We start from the raw sequence: 21,744 nt of genomic DNA on the forward strand, positions 1-21,744 counted from the left end.
TTCTGCTTCTGTCTTTGCAGCTGTTCTGTAGATGCTGTTCAGCTGCTGATAACATCTGGCCTTTGGGCAGGCTCAAAAAATTTAAAGTTAATAATGCTAGATTCAGTTGTATCAGCGGTGTTCCATAATCTCTATTTCCCCCTTTCTGCTTTTGCAACTGCTGTTTTAGGGAAAGATTCATTCTTTCCACTATGGCTTGTCCTTGAGAATTGTATGGGATACCAGTAATATCTTTAATATTCCACATAGAGAAAAATGTAGCTAGAGCTTGGCTAGGATAGCCTGGGGCATTATTGTTTTAATAGAAGCTGGAATGCCCATCACCGCAAAACACTGCAAAAGATGACGTTTAACACAGGCAGAAGACTCTCCTGTTTGGCATGTAGCCCAGACAAAGTGAGAAAAGGTATCCACACATACATGTACATAAGCTAGTCTCCCAAACGAGGGAACATGTGTGACATCCATTTGCCAAAGAGAGTTAGGTACCAGTCCTCGAGGGTTAACTCCTCCTGTAAAAGATGAGGAATGCACCATTTGGCAAGTTGGGCATCACTGGATAATATTTTTAGCTTCTTTTCAGGTAATGCTGTATCTGCGTTTGAGACCAGAGGCATTAACATGGGTTAAATTGTGAAAGTGTCTAGCATTAGATATTTCATTAGCAACTAGGCGATCGGCCATTTGATTCCCTTCAGTCAAAGGTCCTGGAAGAAGTGTATGAGCCCTAATGTGAATGATGTAAAAAGGGTGCCTTCTACTTCTAACTGCTGTTTGCAGTTGGGTAAATAAAGTCATCAGTTGTTCATCTGTATGAAATCATAACTGAGCATTTTCAATTAACTGTGTGGAATGAACCATGTATGAAGAATCAGAAACCACATTAATAGGCATATCAAAAGCAGTCAATACCTCAATTACAGCTACAAGCTCCGCTTTTTGAGCTGAAATATAGGGCATCTGGAAATCTTTACTTTTTGATCCAGAATAAAGCTTTACCATTACTAGTCCCATCTGTAAAACAATGAAAACGCTTAGCAGGCTGCAGGTTGTTTACTGCAGGAATTGTAAATGCAAACCGTTCACAGTCTTGCTCAGCCAAAGGGATAGTGAAGAAACAGTCTTTTAAATCTATGGCTATTAAAGGCCAATTTTTTGGAATTATAACAGGAGAAGGCAATCCTGGCTGTCATGCTCCCATAGGTTGTGTAACTGAATTGATGGCTCTTAAGTCAGTTAACATTCTCCATTTACCTGATTTCTTCTTAATTACGAGAACTAGAGAATTCCAAGGGGAAAATGTTGGAGGAAGTATGTGCCCATTTTCTAGTTGTTCAGTAACTAATTTCTCTAAAGCCTCCAGTTTCTCTTTACTTAGCGGCCATTGTTCTATCCAAATTGGCTTATCTGTGAACCATTTTAAAGGTATAGGTTCTGGAGGCTTAACAATGGCCGCCATCAAAAATTATTTCCTAATCTTTGGCGGAACTTTGTTTTTCCACTTGAAGCGGTTGTTTCAAAGCTTGCAAATTTTTTTCTAGTCCCATACCAGGGACATGCCCCAATTCATGCATTGTATGTTGACTTTGAGGGCTATATAATTGTTCTGGAATTAGAACTTGTGCTCCCCATTGTTGTAATAAATCTCTCCCCCATAAATTTATAGGTACAGAAGTTATAATTGGTTGAATAGCCCCAGGTCGTCCATCGGGCCCTTCACAATGCAAAATATAACTACTTTGATATATTTCAGCGGCTTTACCAACTCCAACTATGTTACATTGAGCGGGTTGAATTGGCCTCACGGACGGCCAGTGCTGTAGAGAAATGATTGAAATGTCCACTCCTGTATCTACCAAACCTTTAAATTTGTTTCCCTGAATAGTTATTTCACAGGTAGGATGTTTATCAGTAATTTGACTTACCCAATAAGCTGCTTTGCCTTGTTTATTTGTGCTTCCAAATCCTCCTTTTCATTTAATTTCACTTTTCCCCATTCCCCCACACGGCACAATCAGGAGCTGTGCTATGCACTCTCCTGGCTCTGCTTTCCAGGGAACAGAAGTAGATACAACAATTTGAATTTCCGCATTGTAATCTGAATCAATGACTCCTGTATGTATTCGCACCCCTTTTAAACTTAAAACTAGACCTTCCTAGAAGTAATCATATTGTCCCCACTGGCAAGGGTCCACAGACTCCTGTTGGAACCTTTTGCGGGGGTTCCCCAGGCAGAAGGCTCACAGCTTTTGTGCAGCATAAATCTACTGACAGACATTGTACGGGGGTGAGGGAATGGCCTGAGCTGGAAATGCCCCGGTTTAGAACGGGGCCCGGGACGGGCCCCTCATGGCGTTTCCCGAAATCAGGTTCCCTTCTATATCAAACTTAGAGTGACACTGATTAGCCCAATGTTTTCCTTTTTTACATTTTGGACATATTTCAGGCTCAGCAGTTTTTTTTCCCCTATCTGGCAGCCTGACTCGCTTATTTTTTCTACATTCTTTTTTAGTATGGCCATGCTTCCCACAGTTAAAACAAGCTGCAGGAAATGGAGTATTTCCTTTATCCACTCTCAGTCTTGCCGTTGCCTGTGCTAGCAGAGTAGCTTAAGCAGATTACCTCCGATACCGTTACAGGCCTTGATAATCAACTAAATGCGCTTTCCCTCTGATAGGTCGCAGAGCAGCCTGGCAGTCGGGATTAGCATTGTCGAAAGCTAATAACTGCAACACTATATCCTGAGCAGCCGAATCTGCAATCATCTTTTTAAGAGACTCCCGTAACCGAGCTATAAAATCAACGTATGGTTCTTTGGATCCCTGTTTTTATAGCACTAAAGGAAGGATATTGTTCTCCACTTGAAGTGATTTTTTCCCCAGCTCTAATGCACACTCCTCTAAGCTGTTCTATGGCATCATCCGGCATGATGAGTTGTGCATCTAAAGCAGCCCAGCCGCCGACCCCCAAAAGCTGGTGCGCAGTTATATTAATTCGAGGTTGGGCCTGGGCATTGCGAGCAGCCTGAATGGAAGCTTCATCTGCCCACCAAGTTTTAAATTGTAATAACTGAGCAGGAGTTAGACAAGCTCGAGTAAGAGCATCCCAGTCAGTAGGAATCATCCGACTGGAAACAGCAACATTCTTTAACAGTCCCATTACAAAAGGAGAACCTGGTCCATACTGATTTATAGCTTGTTTAAATTCTTTGAGTAATTTAAAATGAAAAGGCTCAAATGTAGCTATAATATTTCCCTGTTGATCTGGGGGTGTATTCTAACAGGGAACTGCCAAGCCTCTAAATCACCCTCTCGTCTAGCTTGCTGAATTCCTGCCTGAATAGAACTAAGAGTGGTCGCTCGAGGTGCTGCTTGAACAGTCACTGGGGCAACTAATTTTCGCCCAGTGTCCTCCGGAAAAGAAAGATCTGGAGGATCATTTTCTTCAAAATAATAATGAGGGGGTGCAGAGGGGTAGGGATGAACCTCTCCCTCCTTTGCTGCTTTAGCTTTAGCTGGTAAATAAACATGCTCTGTAACCTCTTTTGTTACCTAGCTATACTCTCCTTCCTCCTCATGATCGGTGTGAAAAAGTTCCAAGGTGGGACGAACCACACCCCCACACTTGTCCTATTGTTACCCTGATGCTTCTGAGCTCCCCTTCTTACTCACCAGGGGGATTGCTTTGAGAGTACTCGGGTGTCCTCCAGCTAGTTCCGCATTCTCCAGCCATCACTCTGGCAACCCCTCCACCTGGATTCGAGCCCCCACGATGGACGCTACTTGCCGAGACCAGCTCGGTCCGCGAGACCCTAACCCAGCGGCGCTAGAGGAATTAAAGACACACACACAGAAATGTAGAGGTGTGAAGTGGGAAATCAGGGGTCTCACAGTCTTCAGAGCTGAGAGCCCTGAACAGAGATTTACCCACGTGTTTATTAACAGCAAGCCAGTCATTAGCATTGTTTCTATAGATATTAAATTAGCTAAAGGTATCCTTTATGGGAAACAAAGGGATGGGCCAAATTAAAGGAATAGGTTGGGCTAGTTAACTGCAGCAGGAGCATGTCCTTAAGGCACAGATCTCTCATGCTATTGTTTGTGGCTTAAGAATGCCTTTAGTGGTTTTCTGCCCTGGGTGGGCCAGGTGTTCCTTGCCCTCATTGCCGTAAACCCACAACCTTCCAGCGTGGGCATTATGGCCATCATGAACATGTCACAGTGCTGCAGAGATTCCTTTTATGGCCAGTTTTGGGGCCAGTTTATGGCCAGATTTTGGGGGGCCTGCTCCCAACACTTCTCTCCTCCTTCAATTGCAGTGGACAGGCTGATGAAAAAAGAGCAGAGCCAGGCTTAATAATGTGGATGAGGCACTTCTGCCAATGGAAAGCTAAAATGATGTCTAGTGATTCAGTAGAAAAAAGTGGTAAGAGAATGAGTTGTCATTGTGACACACAGTTAAGCATATTGAACCCCAATATAACTAACTCTCTACACTGGATTCACATTGGAACTGACTGTGCAGTCTCAAGAAGACATTGTCCTTATTGTCCATCAGTGAGCACTGTTAATCAAAATTTGGGGATGGGAGTTTTAGTTGCGTTTAGTTATAAATATGCTTTGATTTTATAGTTGTAAAGGAGCTAGATGCGTATGGCAGACAGACTTTAAGGTGACCCCTAGGATTCTTGCCTCCTGGAGTTGACGCCTTTGTCTCATTGTCTCACCTGGAGTTGGATGTGGCCTGTGACTCGCTTCCCGCTTCTAACTCCTCTTGCCAGCTGACTCCCTCTGGGGCCATTCTTCCTGGCTAGCTTTGAGGAAGAGGCCCCTGTGGCAGGGAGCTGAAGGTGGCCTCCTGCCTACATCCAGCAAGAAGCTGGGGACCTTAGTCCTACAGCTGCAAGGAAATCACTTCTTTTGCCCACACCCCAAGTGGGCAACTTGAATGAAGACACTTCCCTGGCAGAGTCCCCACTGCGTAGTACCCTCATTGCAGCCTTTCAGGGACCCAGCTAAACTGTGCGTGGACCCGGACCCCTGACCCACAGAAGCTGGGAGAGGATAAATGTGTGTTGGAAGCCACTAAGTTTGTGTACTTCATTATGCGGCAATACAAAACATTTCAGGACTTACACAAGTTGTTACTGGTACTTATTTAATGTTATAAAAATCTGAGCCAAGTCAGATCACTTTAGGATGGGAACATCTGAATCACAGCCTTGGTGAGCTTCTAATCCACCGTTCCCTTTTTCTTCCCATCAGGCAAAGCCAAAAGTGGCTCCTGAGGTCCTTTTTGTAGCACTGACAGGTTTCCTTGGTCATAGTGGAAGAGAGGGGCATCCCACATCATTTGGCCCAGTGTTCTTTTATGGAAGGACACATGGAGGACAGGGGCTGGCCCCTTAGGCTTGTCTTCCCTGAGGTCAGCTGCAGCTTCCAAGGAGGTAGCATCTTGAGACATTTATAATCTATCCTTTGTACAGCTGCTTGTGGCCCCCCCTTGTCACATAATGAGTTCGCAGTTGGGATTTCCTCGTGTGAGTTTCCAGCACGCTGGGGCCATATTTGTCCTAGGATTCTCCTCATCATTTCCCCCCACCCCCAGTCACTGCTGCCTCTTAGCCTTTGCTTCTCCGGGCTGAGGAATTCCTGCATTTTAAATCTGTCCTGCTCCTGCTGGCCTGTTTTGTCTAGCTACTGCCCTTCAAAACCATATCCAGTTTCACTCATAAAAAGCAGGGGGAAATGGTCAAACCAAATCCTCCAGCCTCCCCTGTGTAGTCCTGGCTCCTGTTTGATTGTTGGTTCTCTGAAGAAAGGTGCTCTGAGGAGGAAGAGGGCTGCCTGTGCCCCCGGCACCCCCCATCATGGAGGCTGGCCTTCTGGTGTGTTGTTTGATTGGGTGTCCTTTTGCACCCCTGAGGTCCTGCTAGTACCTGCAGTGCTGACAGTCCCTGTGGGCACGGGTGTGTGTCAGGCCTTAGTCATCAGCACTTAACCGCTCTGAGCTGCAAACATTGGGCCTCAGAGCTCAGTGTTGATGTGACCACCATCTCACTTCTGCCAAAAATAGATGGGGAGGAACATATTTCTGTTAAGCTCTTGAGGGTTACAGCTGGATTAAGTTAGAGCTCCTGAAAACAGCACACTGGCTTATACTAGTGGTTTAGATTCTCTAAGAAATGTGTATTGATATAAAGTTATCAGACTATTGATTTTTTATAGAGTGAAAATATTAAATTGTTATTTGAAGAACATCATAGATCTTGTAAAAGCAAAGTTGAAGACCAGATTCAAAGTTACTTTACATTCTTCTTGAAATTCCTTCTAGAATGTTGTGCTAGGAAAAGTCCCTCTTCTGTTGAGTTTATTTACTTTCTTTTAATGGACAAAACCTATCTTATTTACCTTTTTACCTTTGCCACTAGGAAACTTAGAACCAAACGAATACAACTCAGTTGCAGTAAATCTTGAGCTCTAAGCTTCTGACTCTGTTTGCTTTTAAAGTGTCTCATTTGCTGTGTGCTTAGTGTTGCCTAAATAAATACCTACCATTAGGGGAGGAATTGCTTTGTAACTTTGCACATTAGCTCTGTGGTTTGCGTTGACCTCAATTCTAAGCAGAAACAGCTGTGAGTATGTTCTATTAATTATTAGGTGAGTTGTTTTAACTAGTGCAGACAAGAGCTTGTTGACCTGTGCTCTGGGTGAGAACTCTGATTTCTGCTTCTACTCAAAAGGGTCAAATCCCATGATGTAGTTTTGACTTAGGAGAATTTAGTTCTGGCCTGGAGTGAATCTTTGTGGGATTGATGCAGACCAAGACTCGTGTTAAGGCCGAGCTCTGCAGCAGCTGGCCGCTTGTTTGTCTTCTGAGCCTGTTTCATTTGCCTTCCCTGGTCTGCTTGAGCAGAGGAGAGAGGAAGAAAAGCTGTTGGCAGATGTTTTTAGTAAGACCCTTAAGCGTAAGGGAGGAAGCTAATTTTAGTCCTGTTTTGAATATTATGGTAGTTTGGTTGCGTCTTTCCTCTTAGGGTAGAGCATTTTAGCTTTTGTTTTTGCTTTTGCATTTCCTGTGTATATATCCTGAAGCAAAATGGACTGCTAAAAATGTCACTTGGTGTTTGTTATTTTGTGCCTAGAATAACATTCAAGGCCCGTGAGCACTGTGAGTCACTAAAATAGTTTTAGGAGAAAGGAATGTTGTCTGTGTTACTCTTTTCTATATTTCCTTCTAGAAATTTTCCAGTTGATTTCCTGTGCTTATGTTAATTGGACATCCATAATCTCTTTCTTTTATCATCAGCGGTACAGTAACATTGTATTTGTTAGCACATTGCATCTCTACTTGCATGCAGAGCTCTTTAATTTTAAAAGTACAGTAAGTTTCGGAAGAAGATCATGGCTAAAGAGGCAAGTTGCTGGAAAATACAGTTGTGCTGCTTACTCAGTGAACAACCAGCCAACAAGCTGCGTGCACGTTTATTGTGATGAGAACTTAAACACAGAGCAGACGTGTGTGTTCCCCTGGTGTCCCCAGTTCCTAGCACATAGTAGAAACTTTGTAAATATTTGTTGGGTAAATGAAGTCAGTAGCACTACAGGTAGGAGGCCGTAAGGAAGGATGGTTTCTAAAACAATAAAAAGGGACATCAGCTAGGCCAGTGGTCTTCCAACTTAGTGTGTATCAGAATCACCTGGAGAGCTTGTTAAAACAGATTGCTGGGCCTACCCCAAGAGTGTCTGCTTCTGTAGGTGTGGCGTGGGCCCAAGAATTTGCATTTCTAAGAAGTCTCTTGGTGAAGCTGCCTTCGTTGTTGGTTCAGGACCACACTTTGAGAACTGCTGACTAGGCTAATGCCTGTGGATGAGAAAAGAGGCTTAGAGAAATTATGTTTTGCCTAATTGACAAAACCAATTAGTGGCTGAAACAACACAGAAGGCCAGGTTTGTCCTCTCACTTCCTAACTTGAGGACAGAGAAATATATTCTCATGTCCCTAACGGGCAGTCTGCTATGGTAGTGACCACATGACCATTTCTTTCTTGGGATTTCGTCCCAGCCTGACAACCTTGGAACAGAACAAGAGGACAGGAGGTGTCGTTCCAGGTATGTGTTAGCTGCACCAGCCACTCTTTGTGGCATCTGCTACCCATCAAAGGATGTGGTTGGGCTGGGAGCTAAGTTAAGTTTTCTCATTGTTTGGCAGTTGTGTCCCCAGATTTTCTTGCCCATCTTGGAGATCTTAGCACAGCCGGGGTGCTTGGGGCTCAGCTGCCTTGAAGGGGACTCAGTCCCCCACACAGGTGATTCCCATGTCCCATGGTGGGCACTGAGATTGGGGTGAGGGGAGCACACTTGAGGGACCCTTCACTTCCTCACAGCCCTTGCCCCTTTCCTCAGGGTGCGCTGGGAAGAACCCCCAGCGGCTGCCCATGCCCACCTCAGAAGCTGTTCAGTTTGGGCAGAAGGAGGTTATTGTGGCCGCCTTCTGTCCACGGTTTTCTTTTACATCCTTTCCATTGCACTGTTGGTGCCCACCTCCCCATTCTAAAAGACATGGCCACTGGCTCCACTTAAGGAAGGCACTTTATTGTCATGATTAAGACTGTGAGGCCAGCCTATAATCCCAGCACTTTGAGAGGCCAAGGTGGAAGGATCCCTTGAGCCCAGGAGTTCAAGGCTTTAGTGAGCTACGACCATGCCACTACACTCCAGCCTGGGCCACAGAGCGAGATTTGAAAAAAAAAAAAGACTGAGTTTGTTGTCAAACTGAGCAGTTCGAGTTCAGGCTGTTTCCCAATCATGCTGTGACTTTGCACCTAGTTCTTTTCTCTGAGCTTTAGTTTCTTCATCTGCAAAATGGCAATTAATGTCTGCCTGTCAGGGCTGGCGTATAGTAAGTGCTCAGTAAATTACAGGCTATCTTTTGAGGAGCAAGAAGTAGACTAGCTCCTGACTAACCCTTGCCTTAAATTCCTCTTCTCTACCTTCATTCCCCGGGGGCTTTCCTGGTACAGGGGCAGGATAATGGTGTGTGCTTACTTTGGATTTTGCCTTGTGGCAATTTCCTGTAAGACATGGTTGGGGAATTCATTTTTATCTAGACATCAGGACCACCAGTACATTGGTAATTCGTCTCTTAGTGGAAGGTGGCTTGTGGGTGTTTGGCTTCTCAGCCTGTTGGGGACCATTTTTAGATTTCTGAATTAATCCTTTCTCATGGCTGGTGAAGAAAAAAACACATCGTGAACCCTGCGGACGGCATGTCCCGGCACCCGCAGGAAGCTGCCGGGCTCCCTGCTCCCGCAGAGCCCTCCTCCGCAGCCTCGCCCAGCCCCTGGCTCTTGCCCTCCCTGAGTCAGGTCACCTGTTCAGCTGACCCTGCTGGGCTGGGGCCTTCCAGATGTGCTCATCCCTCTGCTGGGAGCATTTTCCCCTCGGTCCGTGCCTCATCCCCACGAGAAATACAGCGCAAATCCAGCCAAGTGCAGCAAATCTAGCCAAGTGCAGCAAATCTCACCAGCTTCTTTTTAAGCCAGTTTCCTCTTGGTGGCAAGCACAGTTGCTACCACCCCCCACCACCCTCTGTGGAAAGGGCTATGACGCTCGCCTTCTCTCTGCTCCCTCCCTCCCAGCTGCTCCCTCCCTCCCAGCTGCTCCTCCAGAACCCCCCAGTGTCCCTGCACATCCCAGGAGTCTGCTTCTGGGGAACCGGACCAAGGTTTAAGCATTCACCTTGGGGAGGCCACCCCCACCCCTCTCTCCAGACTTGGTTAGGGGTCTTTGGCCTCACTTGTGTAGCACTTGTCCCCTGACCCCGGTAGCGATGCTTCAGGTCTGCCCTCCCCGCGCCTCCACAGGGTTTCTTGTTCTCTGAGGAGTAGGGGACAGGACAGAGGCTTTTCCTCAGCAGGCAGCCAGCTCAGATTGGACTTTCCTTCTAGGGATCCCTCTTCAGGTTGGGTTGGCGGGAAGGCCGTCTGAACTGGAGCAGGTGGGCTGTGTCAGGGAGGCGGTCACCAGACTGGACTCTACCCAGCGGTTCCCACCTCCACGCGCCCACCGCCCAAGCAGCCAGAGCTCCAGCCCTAGCCGCCCAAAACAGTGCAGGGCAACGGTTTTCTCCTGAGCCAAGTGTGGAGACCTAGATTTCCTTGCACCTGAGGGAGAGGGACCACAGTGGTGGCTTCTCACGCCTTGGGGAACCGGACCAGGGCCTGTTCATAACACAGAGATCTGAGCTCCTTTTCAAGTCAGGCTGACTGCTTTGGGTAAGAGGGCAGAATTTTAAAGCAAAACCGTGCTCTGCAGGGCGCCTATTTCAGCATTTTCAGACTGGTCTTTACGTAGTTGGTTCATTGCCCTCAGAAATGAATGTTGAAAGCGGTAAGCCCCGTTTGAAGCACCCCCGATTTTAACAAGCTTCAGGACACATAGTTCTGTGCTAATATTTTTGTTTTGATGAAAAATTTAAAAACACTGCTCTCAACCCCCACCACAAAGAACACGAAAATATTATTATAAAGAAACTAGATATATCCCAATCCCTGCTCTGCAGTGGTGGTTCAATTTGTAAAGCAAAAGTTAGAACCAAAAATGCTTTCAAAGGTGGCTTCGAACAATGTTCATAACTCTCTGCTCGCATCATTCTGCTTTTTACAGAGTTTAGAGACCCATTTATAGATTCAGTCCACGGATTGTCATGCATTTGCAAAAACGTCTATTAGCTCTCCGAGTTCCATATTTTTATTATCAAGGGACCCTTAGATCTGAGGACATGGGGACTGGCAGACACCAGCTGCAGAACGGAACCGTCTTTTAGGAAACAGAGGCCACGATGAGTACATGACGGGCCCCATCTACCTAGTGGAAAATGAAGCGGCATGTTTTTCTTCACGGTCACTGGTGGCTCTTGGCAATTTCTGACTCAGCACCATTGGACTTTCTCCTGGCCCCTCCTTTCCTCTCTGTTGGGTGGGGTGGCCGGGGGGGTGCTTTTGTAGCCCTGCACAGATGGAGTTGATAAGAATGTCCTGCTTTCTAACCATCTGCAGAGGACCTGTGCTTTGGGTCACAGGGTCCTCAGCAAATTCCTTTCCCTTCCAGTTGATTTACAGTTGGTTCCAATTGGTTTACCTGTTTAGAAAATTCTAAGTCCATCTTAAATGTAAAAGGTGGTTATCATCTTAGAATGTGCTCAAAGAACTTTAAAGATAACTGCTTTCCACTGAGGACACAGTTCATCTACAGGACAGGGTCAGCAGTGGAGTTGAGACGCCAACCTCTAGCTTTTGGGCCTGCTCCTAGCAGGCCAAGTGGCATGGTGGCTTTTCATCCAGCCCTGATTTGGGACACACTGATGTTTCAGCCCCTGCCTCTTAGGAATTCTGATTTGAAAATCACTGTATCTACTCTGTATTCCTATGAGAGAGACTAAAAGATTTTGTTCGGATTTGCTTTCTTCTGATTGCAAATAGGAACATGTATGGTTTTTTTGGGTGCACTTTTTCAGACCAGACGCCAGGTCATTCTGACCCACCCCACTCCTCTCCTGAGAATCACTGACTTAGTGCAGTTATTTGAGGGCAAAAAGCACTTTTTTTCCCAGCACAAAGTAGGTGCTAAACAAAGTCTACAGCCAAATATAAACAAACAAGCCCTGAAGCAGAAGGAAGAGCAGGGCTCAGTGGTGGCTTTGGCCCCCTGGTTCTTATGTCTGTCACTCCACACACGCAGTAGGGCTTCAGGAGATACTGGCTGACTGGTGCTCTGAGCCTTTTACCAGAAGAGCCTGATTCAGCTAAATTTCCTTGGTAGGGGTGACTGCTTAGTTGGAATTTGGTGGCTGGAACTGGTGGTCACCCCCTCTTACCCTACACGGGCCTTTTCCAGGTTCAGCATTTACAGATTTGTTTCCCAACCAGGAGGGGCTTATCCTAAGGAATGTTCTGATCTGAGATGAGATTAGAACTTCCCCTGCTTTCGAAGTCAAAGGGTCCCATCTGCCTGTCACTTCCCATGTGCCCTGGGCTGTGCTGGGCTAGTCATCAGCCCCTCCCTGTCTTTGGCCCAAGATGTGGAAAATCTTAATAGCTCAACCGGTTCCCTCAGACCTTTGTCTTCTGAAACAGTGCTTCTCACACTCCAGCACTGCAGGGCCACCTGTTGAAGCCCAGTGTCCTGGGTCCCTTCCCCAGAGACCCCAGTTCATCAGATTCTTAGGTTTGCACCAGGGCTAAAGAGCTGGCATCCAGACCCCCTCCCATGTGACACTGATGCCGTCATCTGATGCCCAGTCCCTTTGCAGCGAATGAAGGATGAAGACACAATGTTGTCCTAAAATTGATTCAGTGAAATAGCAAGTAGTGAAAAAGTAAAATAGAATTTAAATCTTTAGATTTTTGACATATTTTGTGTACTTGGTTGTAATATAAAATACGTTTCTTACCGGGGTCAAAAAGCTTATTAGCCTCTGCCTTAGCTACTTCTCCCTCTCTGAAATGCCCACCTGTGCCTTTGCACCTGTGCATGGTCCTTAGTTCCAGGCTCAGGAGGGGAAGCTAACCAGTGTCTTGGCAACTTTTGGCTACAGGCTAGGTTTGCGGTCTTCACCACCGTACGTGACCCCTAACCTACAGCAGCACCTATTGGCCCAGTGAGGGGGTTTCTCCACTCCACACTCCAGGGAGAAGTGTCTTCAGATGTTTCAAGTTGGTTGTGATTAAGTTTCGTGAAACGATATTAGCTTTAATACATGCATGGCCTCTGAGATTTTCTGTTTCATGTTTTCATCTATGACATTGATTTTGGGAAGTGCTAAATGGGTTGGTTGTGCATCGTAAATGTCAACATTGGGAGTAATCCACAAATCCACCCCTCAAGTGGCCAGGACCAGTTCCCACAACTCTCCAGGGCACCTGTTCTCCCCCAGCTCAACTGCCCTGCACTTTCCACAGCCAGATCCTGCACCGTCTGCCAGTCTCGGTTCCAGGGCCTCCATTCATGAACTTTTCCTGCATCTCTCACAAAGTGACCCCCACATGTCCTCAGCATTTGACTCACCCCACAGTGTGCCTTAGCCCTGGGTTGGAGGCTTGACTTTCTTGTCAGCTTATAGACCACCTGAGTGCAGAGCCTGCATTCCTGTGCCCCCGGAACCTCTGTGGCAGCAAAGGCCCCACGTTGTCGGGCTGGTTGGAGGCGCTCAGCCACATTGCAACCCCAGTTTTGTGGGCGGGCCCAGAACTGGGACTTGGTTTTTAACTTTGTTTCAAGGGGAAGGTGTGTTCTGATTCCAACAACTGACTTGGAAAAGACCGATCTCTGCTTTGCCTCTCCACCGTGTGGCCCGTGCCTCCTCCCTGGCGGGCTGAGATGTAGGCCTTCAGACAGATGGCAGGAGGCTGCCTCCTGTGGAGGATTTGGGCCTTTAAAATAGAACTTCAATTCCAGGAGACTTAAAGGATACAGCTGCTGAGGGAGAGCAATGAAAAATGAGATTCCCTCTTGAAAAACGATCACTATTTCCTGCTCTGAGGATTCTAGAGTAAAGCAACTGAGTTTTTGAAGTTGGGTTGCCCCTGGTTTTTCCTAGGGGCACTCCCCAGACAGTGTGGGGTTTAGAGAGTGTTAAATGAGGGAGGTAATTTGGAGGGAGTTAGAGGAATGCTATTTGGCTGAGTTCAAGATCCAGGGAAGGGGGATGGCTGTCTTTTCAAAACACTTGGTTGAGGAGCCTCTTTAATCAGTATGGCGAGTTTTGTAACTGATCACAGACTGCTAAGGCATAAAGGCAGTGAGAAAGGGAGGACTTTCTGACTTAGGAAGATCCCCTTCTCCGCTTTCTTGCCAAATGTTGGCAATTCCAGGCATCACTGAAATATATGTTCTTCCCCAACCCATTATTTTTGGGGTTGTTTAAAAATAGTGTCTTGGTTGTACCCATAATCCCACCTCCCAAGTCAAGAGAGCCAGTGTATAACTTTGGCCTCTTCCTTGAGGCCAGGAGACTGTCCCGAGGTTTTGCGCTGAGAGTATTTTTAGCCCAGGTGCTAGCACAGCTGGGAGGTCTTTGATGTGTGTCTGCTATGAACCAGCCATCTTGGTCCTGGGCTTTTCCAGAAGGGTGTAATTCACTTTTACAAGCAGTCCTGGCCAGGAAGTCTTTTCTTCTCCTCTTACAGTGACTTACTCCCCTGGTGATCAAGGTTGTGAACACACTTAATAAACAGCTTATTTGCTAGTCTTTGGCTTCAAAAGGGGGAAGAGGAGCCTACACCAAGATTGTGGCATCTGCGTCGGAAGCCAGGGTGGGGACAGGATGGTGGTGATCCTAGCCAAGCCCAGTGTCCCACGCTGAGTGGGTGCTGACTTAAGTGGAACACTGACCCAGAGGAAATAAGAAAAGTCCTCCAGGGCCAAGAGCAGACGTGAGCCCTCCTTCCTCTGAACTTGAATTCTGCTTTGTTTGAACCATCCTTAGGGTACTTACTCCTCTCTCTACTAAATTAGGAGACCGTGTGGCTGGTGTGTGAAGCAGAACTGATTCAAATCCAGGGTCTGTCACTTACTCCTCGGCCTCACTCTCCCTGTCTGTGGCATGAAGACAGTGGTACCTGTATTGGAGGGTCACTTCGAGGCTTCAGTGAGATGAGGCCTGTTGAGTGCCTGCGGTGGTGCTGGGTGCTCGCTGCATGAGAAGTGGTCCTAGTCATTGCTGTGTAGCCATTGTCATCGCTGCCAGCTCCATGTGGGCAGGGCCTTGTGTTACTCAGTACCTGATACAACTCCCTGTACATAGTGGGGGCCAATACATTTGACTAGAAATGAAGTGGATTGAATTTTAGGCTCTAAACCAATGAAATTCTGTCTGTGCTTAAACCAGCAGGACTTCTGATTTTCCCAGAACCTCAAGGGCCCTCAGGAGCCTCCCGTGGGGTTTAGGCCAGTAACTCTGAAGTAAGAGTCAGCTGGTATCAGTAGCACCAGGGTGGGCTCTTCTGTCCCAGCCCTCTGCATGCTTGGGTGTCATGTCAGAACATGAGGAGGAGAAAGGGCTGAGGGAGGCGAGTTGACGCTTTCTCCTCCAGTTCGGAGGAAGGAGCCGGAACTGCCCTTGTTCAGGGGCAGGGGGGCCTGGGTGGTAAACTGGGCCTCCTCCTAACCCCGGCACCTTGCAAGTGCTTGGCGTGTAAATGTTTATGGATTGAAGGGGTGGCTGAGTGAGGATGCCACGCAGTGTCTGACCTGCACTGTGCAGTGCAGCCTGCTTCCCTAAGGTGACAGGGAGGGACTTTTGAGGTGACTCCTGTCCCTTCACTGTCTTCTTTCTCTGCCCATGAGCTCCTTCTGCAGTGTCCCAAGCTGCTAGGGATTGTGGCTGCCAGCTCCTTCCCCTGTTGTCTGGGAGATAAATACGTGAATGTATGCTTACTGACGAATGAAAATGCTGTTTTTCCTCTGGAGGCCCAGAGGGTGGCCTGTCAAACTGTGAGTTCTCAGAGTCTCTGAGCAGGGCTAGCGCAGCAGAGGTGGGGGCCGTCTGCTGCCGCCTCCTGCCTGCAGGCCCATGGGGCTCCATCACCACGACCCAGCCCCAGCTAGACAGGCCTTCCTGCCCCCAGACTGGCTCCTTTGCTGGTGGCACTGCACTGGAGAGCAGGAGGCTGCGGCCCCGGCAGAGCACTGTTGGAGTGCTGAGATGGCATGCTGCCTCCACCTGCCCCTCCTAGGCTGGCAGCCATCCTAACAGGCAGGTTCCTCTGAGCCACGGAGGCTGCCCCAAACAACTCCACCTAAAAGACAAAGGCCGGGGGAGGGCTCTGCCTCCAGATGATGAGATGTGCCCTGGCCTCTGCTCTGTGGTTTACTCAGAATAAACTGTTATTTTACCATCACTCTTTTTTTCATTTTGCCTCTGAAAATAAAGCTGAGAAATGACTAATTCACATCTCAGGAAGCCTATGAAGCCTGTGGTTTTCATCTCTAGATCAATGCCTAACAGTAATGGAAAAGAAACGCTTCCTTGGGAGTAGGCCACCGTGGGGACAGGCCATCTTGAGTGGTTCAGGACACCTGCTAGGGCTGCAGTCACCTTGTCTGTGAAAATGGGAGGGGAGGGGAGGTTTAAACTTAACCCTGTGACCTTGGCCAAGGTCCATGACTACCGTGTGACTCGGTCTCGTCATCTGTTTAGTGGTAATAAGAATACCTCCCTTCTGATGTTAGCATGAGGACCAGGCATATGCCAAGAGCTCCCCACATATTAGAAGCCCCACTCCTGGCTGCTAAGGGGATTTCTTAAATTGTAAGTTTTTTAAAAATCTAAATTTTAATATCTAGTTTAAAAATTTCTGAGGGGAAGTTTAAAAACAGCCGCTGCTGATTTAACCTCTTGATTGGGCTCCGGGAGGGAAGCCGCTCTGAGTCTCAGAGGCTTCCCTCCCATCCCCTCAAGCAGCGTCCGTGGTTTATAAGAGGAGCGAGTCTGGGAATTCTCTTCACGTCTCTGGCAGGTAGGGGAGGGGCTCCCTGGACATCATCTCCACGCTTTGTTCACGCGGAAAAGTTTACCTGACGAGGGCTGTGGGTTCTGTTTAAATCCTAGGAGATGCTTAAGTTATTAGAATTTTTCTCTATTTTTAAAGCCAGTTGTGTTAAGAAATAACAGCTGTCCACTAAAGATGGTGGCATTTATCCCAAAAAGGAGTATATTTTTGAACTGTCTGGTGGCCACAGATGACATTTATGAATGTTAACTAAGTGCCAGGACTGGGCGTAGTGACTCACTGTATGTGCAGTACTGTATGACATCCTCCCAACGGCCCAGTGAGGTAAAGATCACTACTCCCATTTTACAGCAGAGAAAAGCAAGCCCCAGGGAGGCCAGCTGACTCAGCATCACACAAGATGACGGCCTTTCCCTTCCATCTGAGACGTGGGTGGGACGGGAATACGTGGATAGGCTGCCCTAGGCCACGTGTAGAGATGAGTGCCACTTCTGTTTGCCCTATGTCATAGCCATAGGACATGGTGGCAGTTCCCCTTTGAATGACCGTGGTCCCTACCTTCAGAGAAAATCAGTCTGGAATGTTGGGAAGCTATGATGGTAGAGATTTCTTCTCTTGAAACAATAGAAGACTGCCTCTTTTTCCATGCATTCCATCACCAGACCTTGCACAGTGACATTTCTTGAGGCCATCACCCAGCCACCTCTGTCCCTGTACCAGGTACTGTGGAGGAGGAAATGGGCAGTACCTCCGTGTAGGAAGAGGGTGTGGGAGGGCTCCATAGTCTGGGACTCCAGTGCTGCCCTGAGCCCTGCCCAAGGCGAGCAGGAAGCCGCCTGTGACTCGGTCTCCTCATCTGTTGAGTGGTAATAAGAATGCCTTGGCCGGGCGCAGTGGCTCACACCTGTAATCCGAGCACTTTGGGGAGGCCAAGGCGGGCAGATCACTGGAGGTCAGGAGTTTGATACCAGCCTGACCAACATGGTGAAACCCCATCTCTACTAAAAATACAAAACTTAGCCAGGCGTGGTGGCAGGCACCTGTAATCCTAGCTACTAGGGAGGCCAAGGCAGGAGAATCACTTGAACCCGTGAGATGGAGATGGCAGTGAGCCGAGTTCGTGCCACTTCACTCCGCCTGGGTGACAGAGTGAGACTCTGTCTCCAAAAAAAAGAATGCTTTGAAGGCGAGCAGGAAGCGCCACCTTCAAGACCTCAGCACTCCACCCTGAAGCAGGCAGATCCAACCAGGCTAAGGCTCTTCGCTTCATGTCCCAGCCGTCCCATCACAGGAGGTGAGGGCCTAGGCTGTGCATCTAGTCCAGCAGCACTGGAAATGTGGCCAGTGCCATCTGAGATGTGCTGAAGTATAAAATCCACAGCAGATTAATATGAAAGAAAAAGAAGGTAAATAGCTCATTAATCGTTTTTATATTACATGTTGTAATAATACTTTAGATAAATTGGGTTAATTAAAAAATATTTTTAAGACTGGGCACAGGGACTCATGCCTGTAATCTCAGCACTTAGGGAGGCTGAGGTGGGCAGATAACTTGAGGTCAGGAGTTCGAGACCAGCCTGGCCAACATGGTGAAACCCTGTCTCTACTAAAAATTCAAAAATTAGCCAGGCGTGGTGGCAGGCACCTGTAGTCCCCGCTACTCGGGAGGCTAAGGCAGAAGAATCACTTGAACCCAAGAAGTGGAGGTTGCAGTGAGCTGAGATCTTGCCACTGCACTCCAGTCTGGGGGACAGAGTAAGTGAGACTCTGTCTCAAAAAAAAAAAAAAAAAAAAAAAAAAAATTTTTTTTTTAAATTACATATGTGGTTCACACTATGTTTCTATTGGATAGTACTGGTCCAGAGAGTCCGTTAGAACCCAGAGGAGGAGGGTGAACAGTATAGTCTTTCTTGTCTATTCCCTGGAGGTAGCTTGAACAACAGATGTTCTAGTAACCCAGGCTGAAGCGTCCCACCAAAGAAAGTTCCTGAATGAGTTGTCTCTGACTAGAACTACTTAGAGAATTATATTAAAAATCCATATAAACCATCTTATCTACATCTCTGATATTACCATCTGGTGTAGACTGAATGTCATATCTGTTGGTTGTTACAGGGTTAATTCATTGATTCTTCTATCTGTGTTTGCTAACAAGCACTTATTTATTTTATGATGTGTCAGTTATTGGGCTAAGTGCCAGATTCCAAAATGAATGAGATTTGATTCTCTCATTGGGGTCTCAAAGGACTAGTAAGTAGAACCCTTCTCTGTCCCCTGAATTCTGAAAGTTGGAAAAGAAGACAGTAAGGTAGATAGATGGGGACCCAAATATCACCTTGATTTCTAAAGCCTTGCTTGAAGGATGCAGCTTGTTCTAAGAGCCCAGTGAGCTTCCCAGTATTGAGTCCCAGGATTAGACCAACATTACCCAACCACTCATAGTGGCTTTGCACTTGTCAGGCCTCCCCATCTGGGGGACATCGGAGAACAGGCTTACCATGGAGGGCTTACTCTCAGAGGTGGGGAGGGGGTTGGTTGGGGTGGCACATGGTTGGGTGCAAATCACACAGGGCCTCTCTGAGGGAGAAGAGACACCATCAGAGGTTTTCAAACAGAAGGGTGACATAGCGAGACTTAGCTCTTATAAGGACTACTCTGATTGCAGAGTTGAGAATGGGGAGGGCAAGGAGCAGGGGACAGTTGGAAAGCCATCACGGTCGTCCATTTGAGGAATAAAGATGGCACTGGGCAGGCTGACCCTGGTGCAGGTGGTGAGAAGTGGTGGATTCTGAATGTACCATTAAGGTAGAACTCACAGGATTTGCCGAAGGATTGCCAGATGGACTCAAGCAAAAGAGAAGAATCAAGGATTTTAACCTGAGCTGCTGGAAGGGTGAAATGTCCTGTTTACCAAGATGTGGTCAAAGCAGGTTTGGGAGGAAGCTTCAGAGATACAGTTTTAGACTTGTGTTTGAGCCACCTGTCAAATGTCCAAGGGAATCACCAAGAGCTTGTGTTGTGTAATGAGACCACCCAACAGTGAAGTCATCTGGCCCTCTTCTCTATCTGCACATGTCCCTGAGGGCCTCCACTGGTCTTCTAGCTTCCTATACTGTGTATATGCCGACAGCTCTCGAATATATACCCCTAGCCTTCACCTAGCTCCTTCACTTCTCTTGAACTGCCTAATTCAGGCTCCTGTGGATGTCTAATACAGTATTTGTAAGAAGAGGAAATAAGGATGGATATACTACTTATTTCTGTGTAAATGAGGGATAAACCAGAAGTTATGTAGTTTTTTAACTTTTGAACTGTATAAATATTTTACAAATTCAGAAAAAATCCTAAAATTGAATATCAGTAAAAACAAACCTAACTGTATATTAAATGATAATATAACCCACACAGAAAAAAGAATTAGAATATCTTTTTGAACACAGTACTCGCTATATGCCCATCACAGGATATATTCTAAGGACTAAAAGAACTGCTAAGAAATCTTGAACTTTTACCTTTAGTAGTTGTTAATGATATTCGTGTAGCAATTCTGAAGAAATTTTGTGTTTATTGTAGGATAAGGCAAATGAATAGATTGATGATGTTAGAAACCAGGGTTCTCACTGTTGTGGAAGGGAGCTGCAAATATGGAATCAAGGAAGGAGGAAGAACCCGGTGGTGTTGGCTTGCAGTAAGAAATAACAGTATTAACTTATGATTTAAAAATATATAGATATATACACACTCATATTTAATTATATATATTTACATTAAATACATGTACATATTTCTCTCCTAGCTGTGTCCACTGAAAGGACATAGAACAGTGACATCCCAGTGGCAATGAGCATATCTAATGCCCCGATCTTGGTTTCTAAATACCACTCCCCACCAAAAGGAGCTAGGGTACATTAAAGAAATGGCAGATTCCAAGCTGATTTCCTGGAGAAATGGGGTAGGGAAGGTACGGGGTGATTCTGGAGCTTCTTTTGCATCAAAAACCAAAGAAGTGTTCAAAGATTGATGGAGACTCCTCAGTAACACTGGAGATGGGCTAAAAAGGTTCCCTCTGGCCAAGTTTGGAAGTTTGAACTTGAAAGGGCATGATTATAATGGATTATAACACACTGAATAATAAATGAACACCCTGGTCCATAGTGATACCAAAAAAAGTAAGGGGTGGGGGCCTGTTACTTATAAAGGAATGCCAGCCAATAAATATCGAGGAATAATTAATAATCACCAATGTGTAACCACCAGTAAAATAAAGATTCACATAAGGATCATCAGTGGATGCCAAACTATTCAGTGAAAATTTGTTAGGGAACAAGATGCTTAAAATCTCAAATTGCAGTACAGATTACTTATTAGTTACAAAGGAGAAACTATATCATTGCAGTGGAGAAATTTGGCAGATACCACCTTAACCAAGTGATCGAACTTAGCATTATCAATAACTGATTAATAATACAGTAGAAAGCACATACCACCCAGGAACTGTGTTTACCAAGCATGTATTACCCGAATCTCATGACAGGGAACAGGCAGATCCAACTTACGGGGGACCTCCTCCAAGACAACTGGCAGGCACTTTTCAAAATATGTCAACGTCCAAAAGCCAGTCCCGTCCCTCCTGCCTCCAGACTAGATAAGGGAAATTGGAGAGACATGACAACCAGATGCAATGTATGCTCCTTAATTGGATCTTGGATTTAAAAAAAAAAAAAAAAAGCTATAGAGAATCTGATAAGATAAATTTGCTTATGGAGCAAATATTATGTCAGTGTTAAATATCTTGGGTATGATAATGTTATTATGTTATTTATGCAGGAGAATGTCCTTGTTCCTAGGAGAGAGACAGCTGGTAGTATTTAGAGATGTGTTATAACGTGTGCAACCTTCAGTTGCTTTGATGAAAAATAAATTTGCATGTGTGTTTCTGTGATAGTGAGAGAAAGAAAAGGGATGGAAAGCGAGCATGGCAGAATGTTAATGGTTGACGAATCTAGGTGAAGGGTATGTGGACGTTCGCTTCATAGTATTCTTTCAGCACATCAATAGATTTGATTTTTTTTTTTTCCAAAATACACCTTTGGAAAGCGGGCATGGCAGAATGTTAACGGTTGATGAATCTAGGTGAAGGGTATGTGGACGTTCGCTTCATAATATTCTTTCAGCACATCAGTAGATTTGATTTTTTTTTTTCCAAAATACAATGTTGGAACCAGGCATGG

General features: G+C 46.2%; 1 protein-coding gene across 22 annotated transcripts in view; it reads left to right on the forward strand.

Annotated features, from left to right (window-relative positions):
- RAPGEF1 (Rap guanine nucleotide exchange factor 1) overlaps positions 1 to 21,744 on the forward strand; it is a 162,239-nt gene that overhangs the window by 55,412 nt on the left and 85,083 nt on the right. For 3 of the 22 annotated variants that reach the window (XM_063788142.1, XM_063788139.1, XM_063788140.1), the window contains exon 1: positions 7,768 to 8,111. The exons of 9 other annotated variants lie outside the window; for them this stretch is intronic. Coding sequence is in view for 12 of the 13 variants with exons in the window: in XM_063788139.1 (XP_063644209.1) it covers positions 8,033 to 8,111 (79 nt within the window). In the remaining variant the exon portion in view is untranslated. Of the gene's footprint in view, positions 1 to 7,766; positions 8,112 to 21,744 lie in introns of those variants that run through there. 10 more of the 22 variants (XM_063788132.1, XM_063788133.1, XM_063788136.1 and 7 more) reach the window with 7 other exon arrangements.

Source organism: Pan troglodytes, chromosome 11 (assembly GCF_028858775.2).
Source record: "Pan troglodytes isolate AG18354 chromosome 11, NHGRI_mPanTro3-v2.0_pri, whole genome shotgun sequence".
In the NCBI taxonomy this organism is placed as follows: domain Eukaryota; kingdom Metazoa; phylum Chordata; class Mammalia; order Primates; family Hominidae; genus Pan; species Pan troglodytes.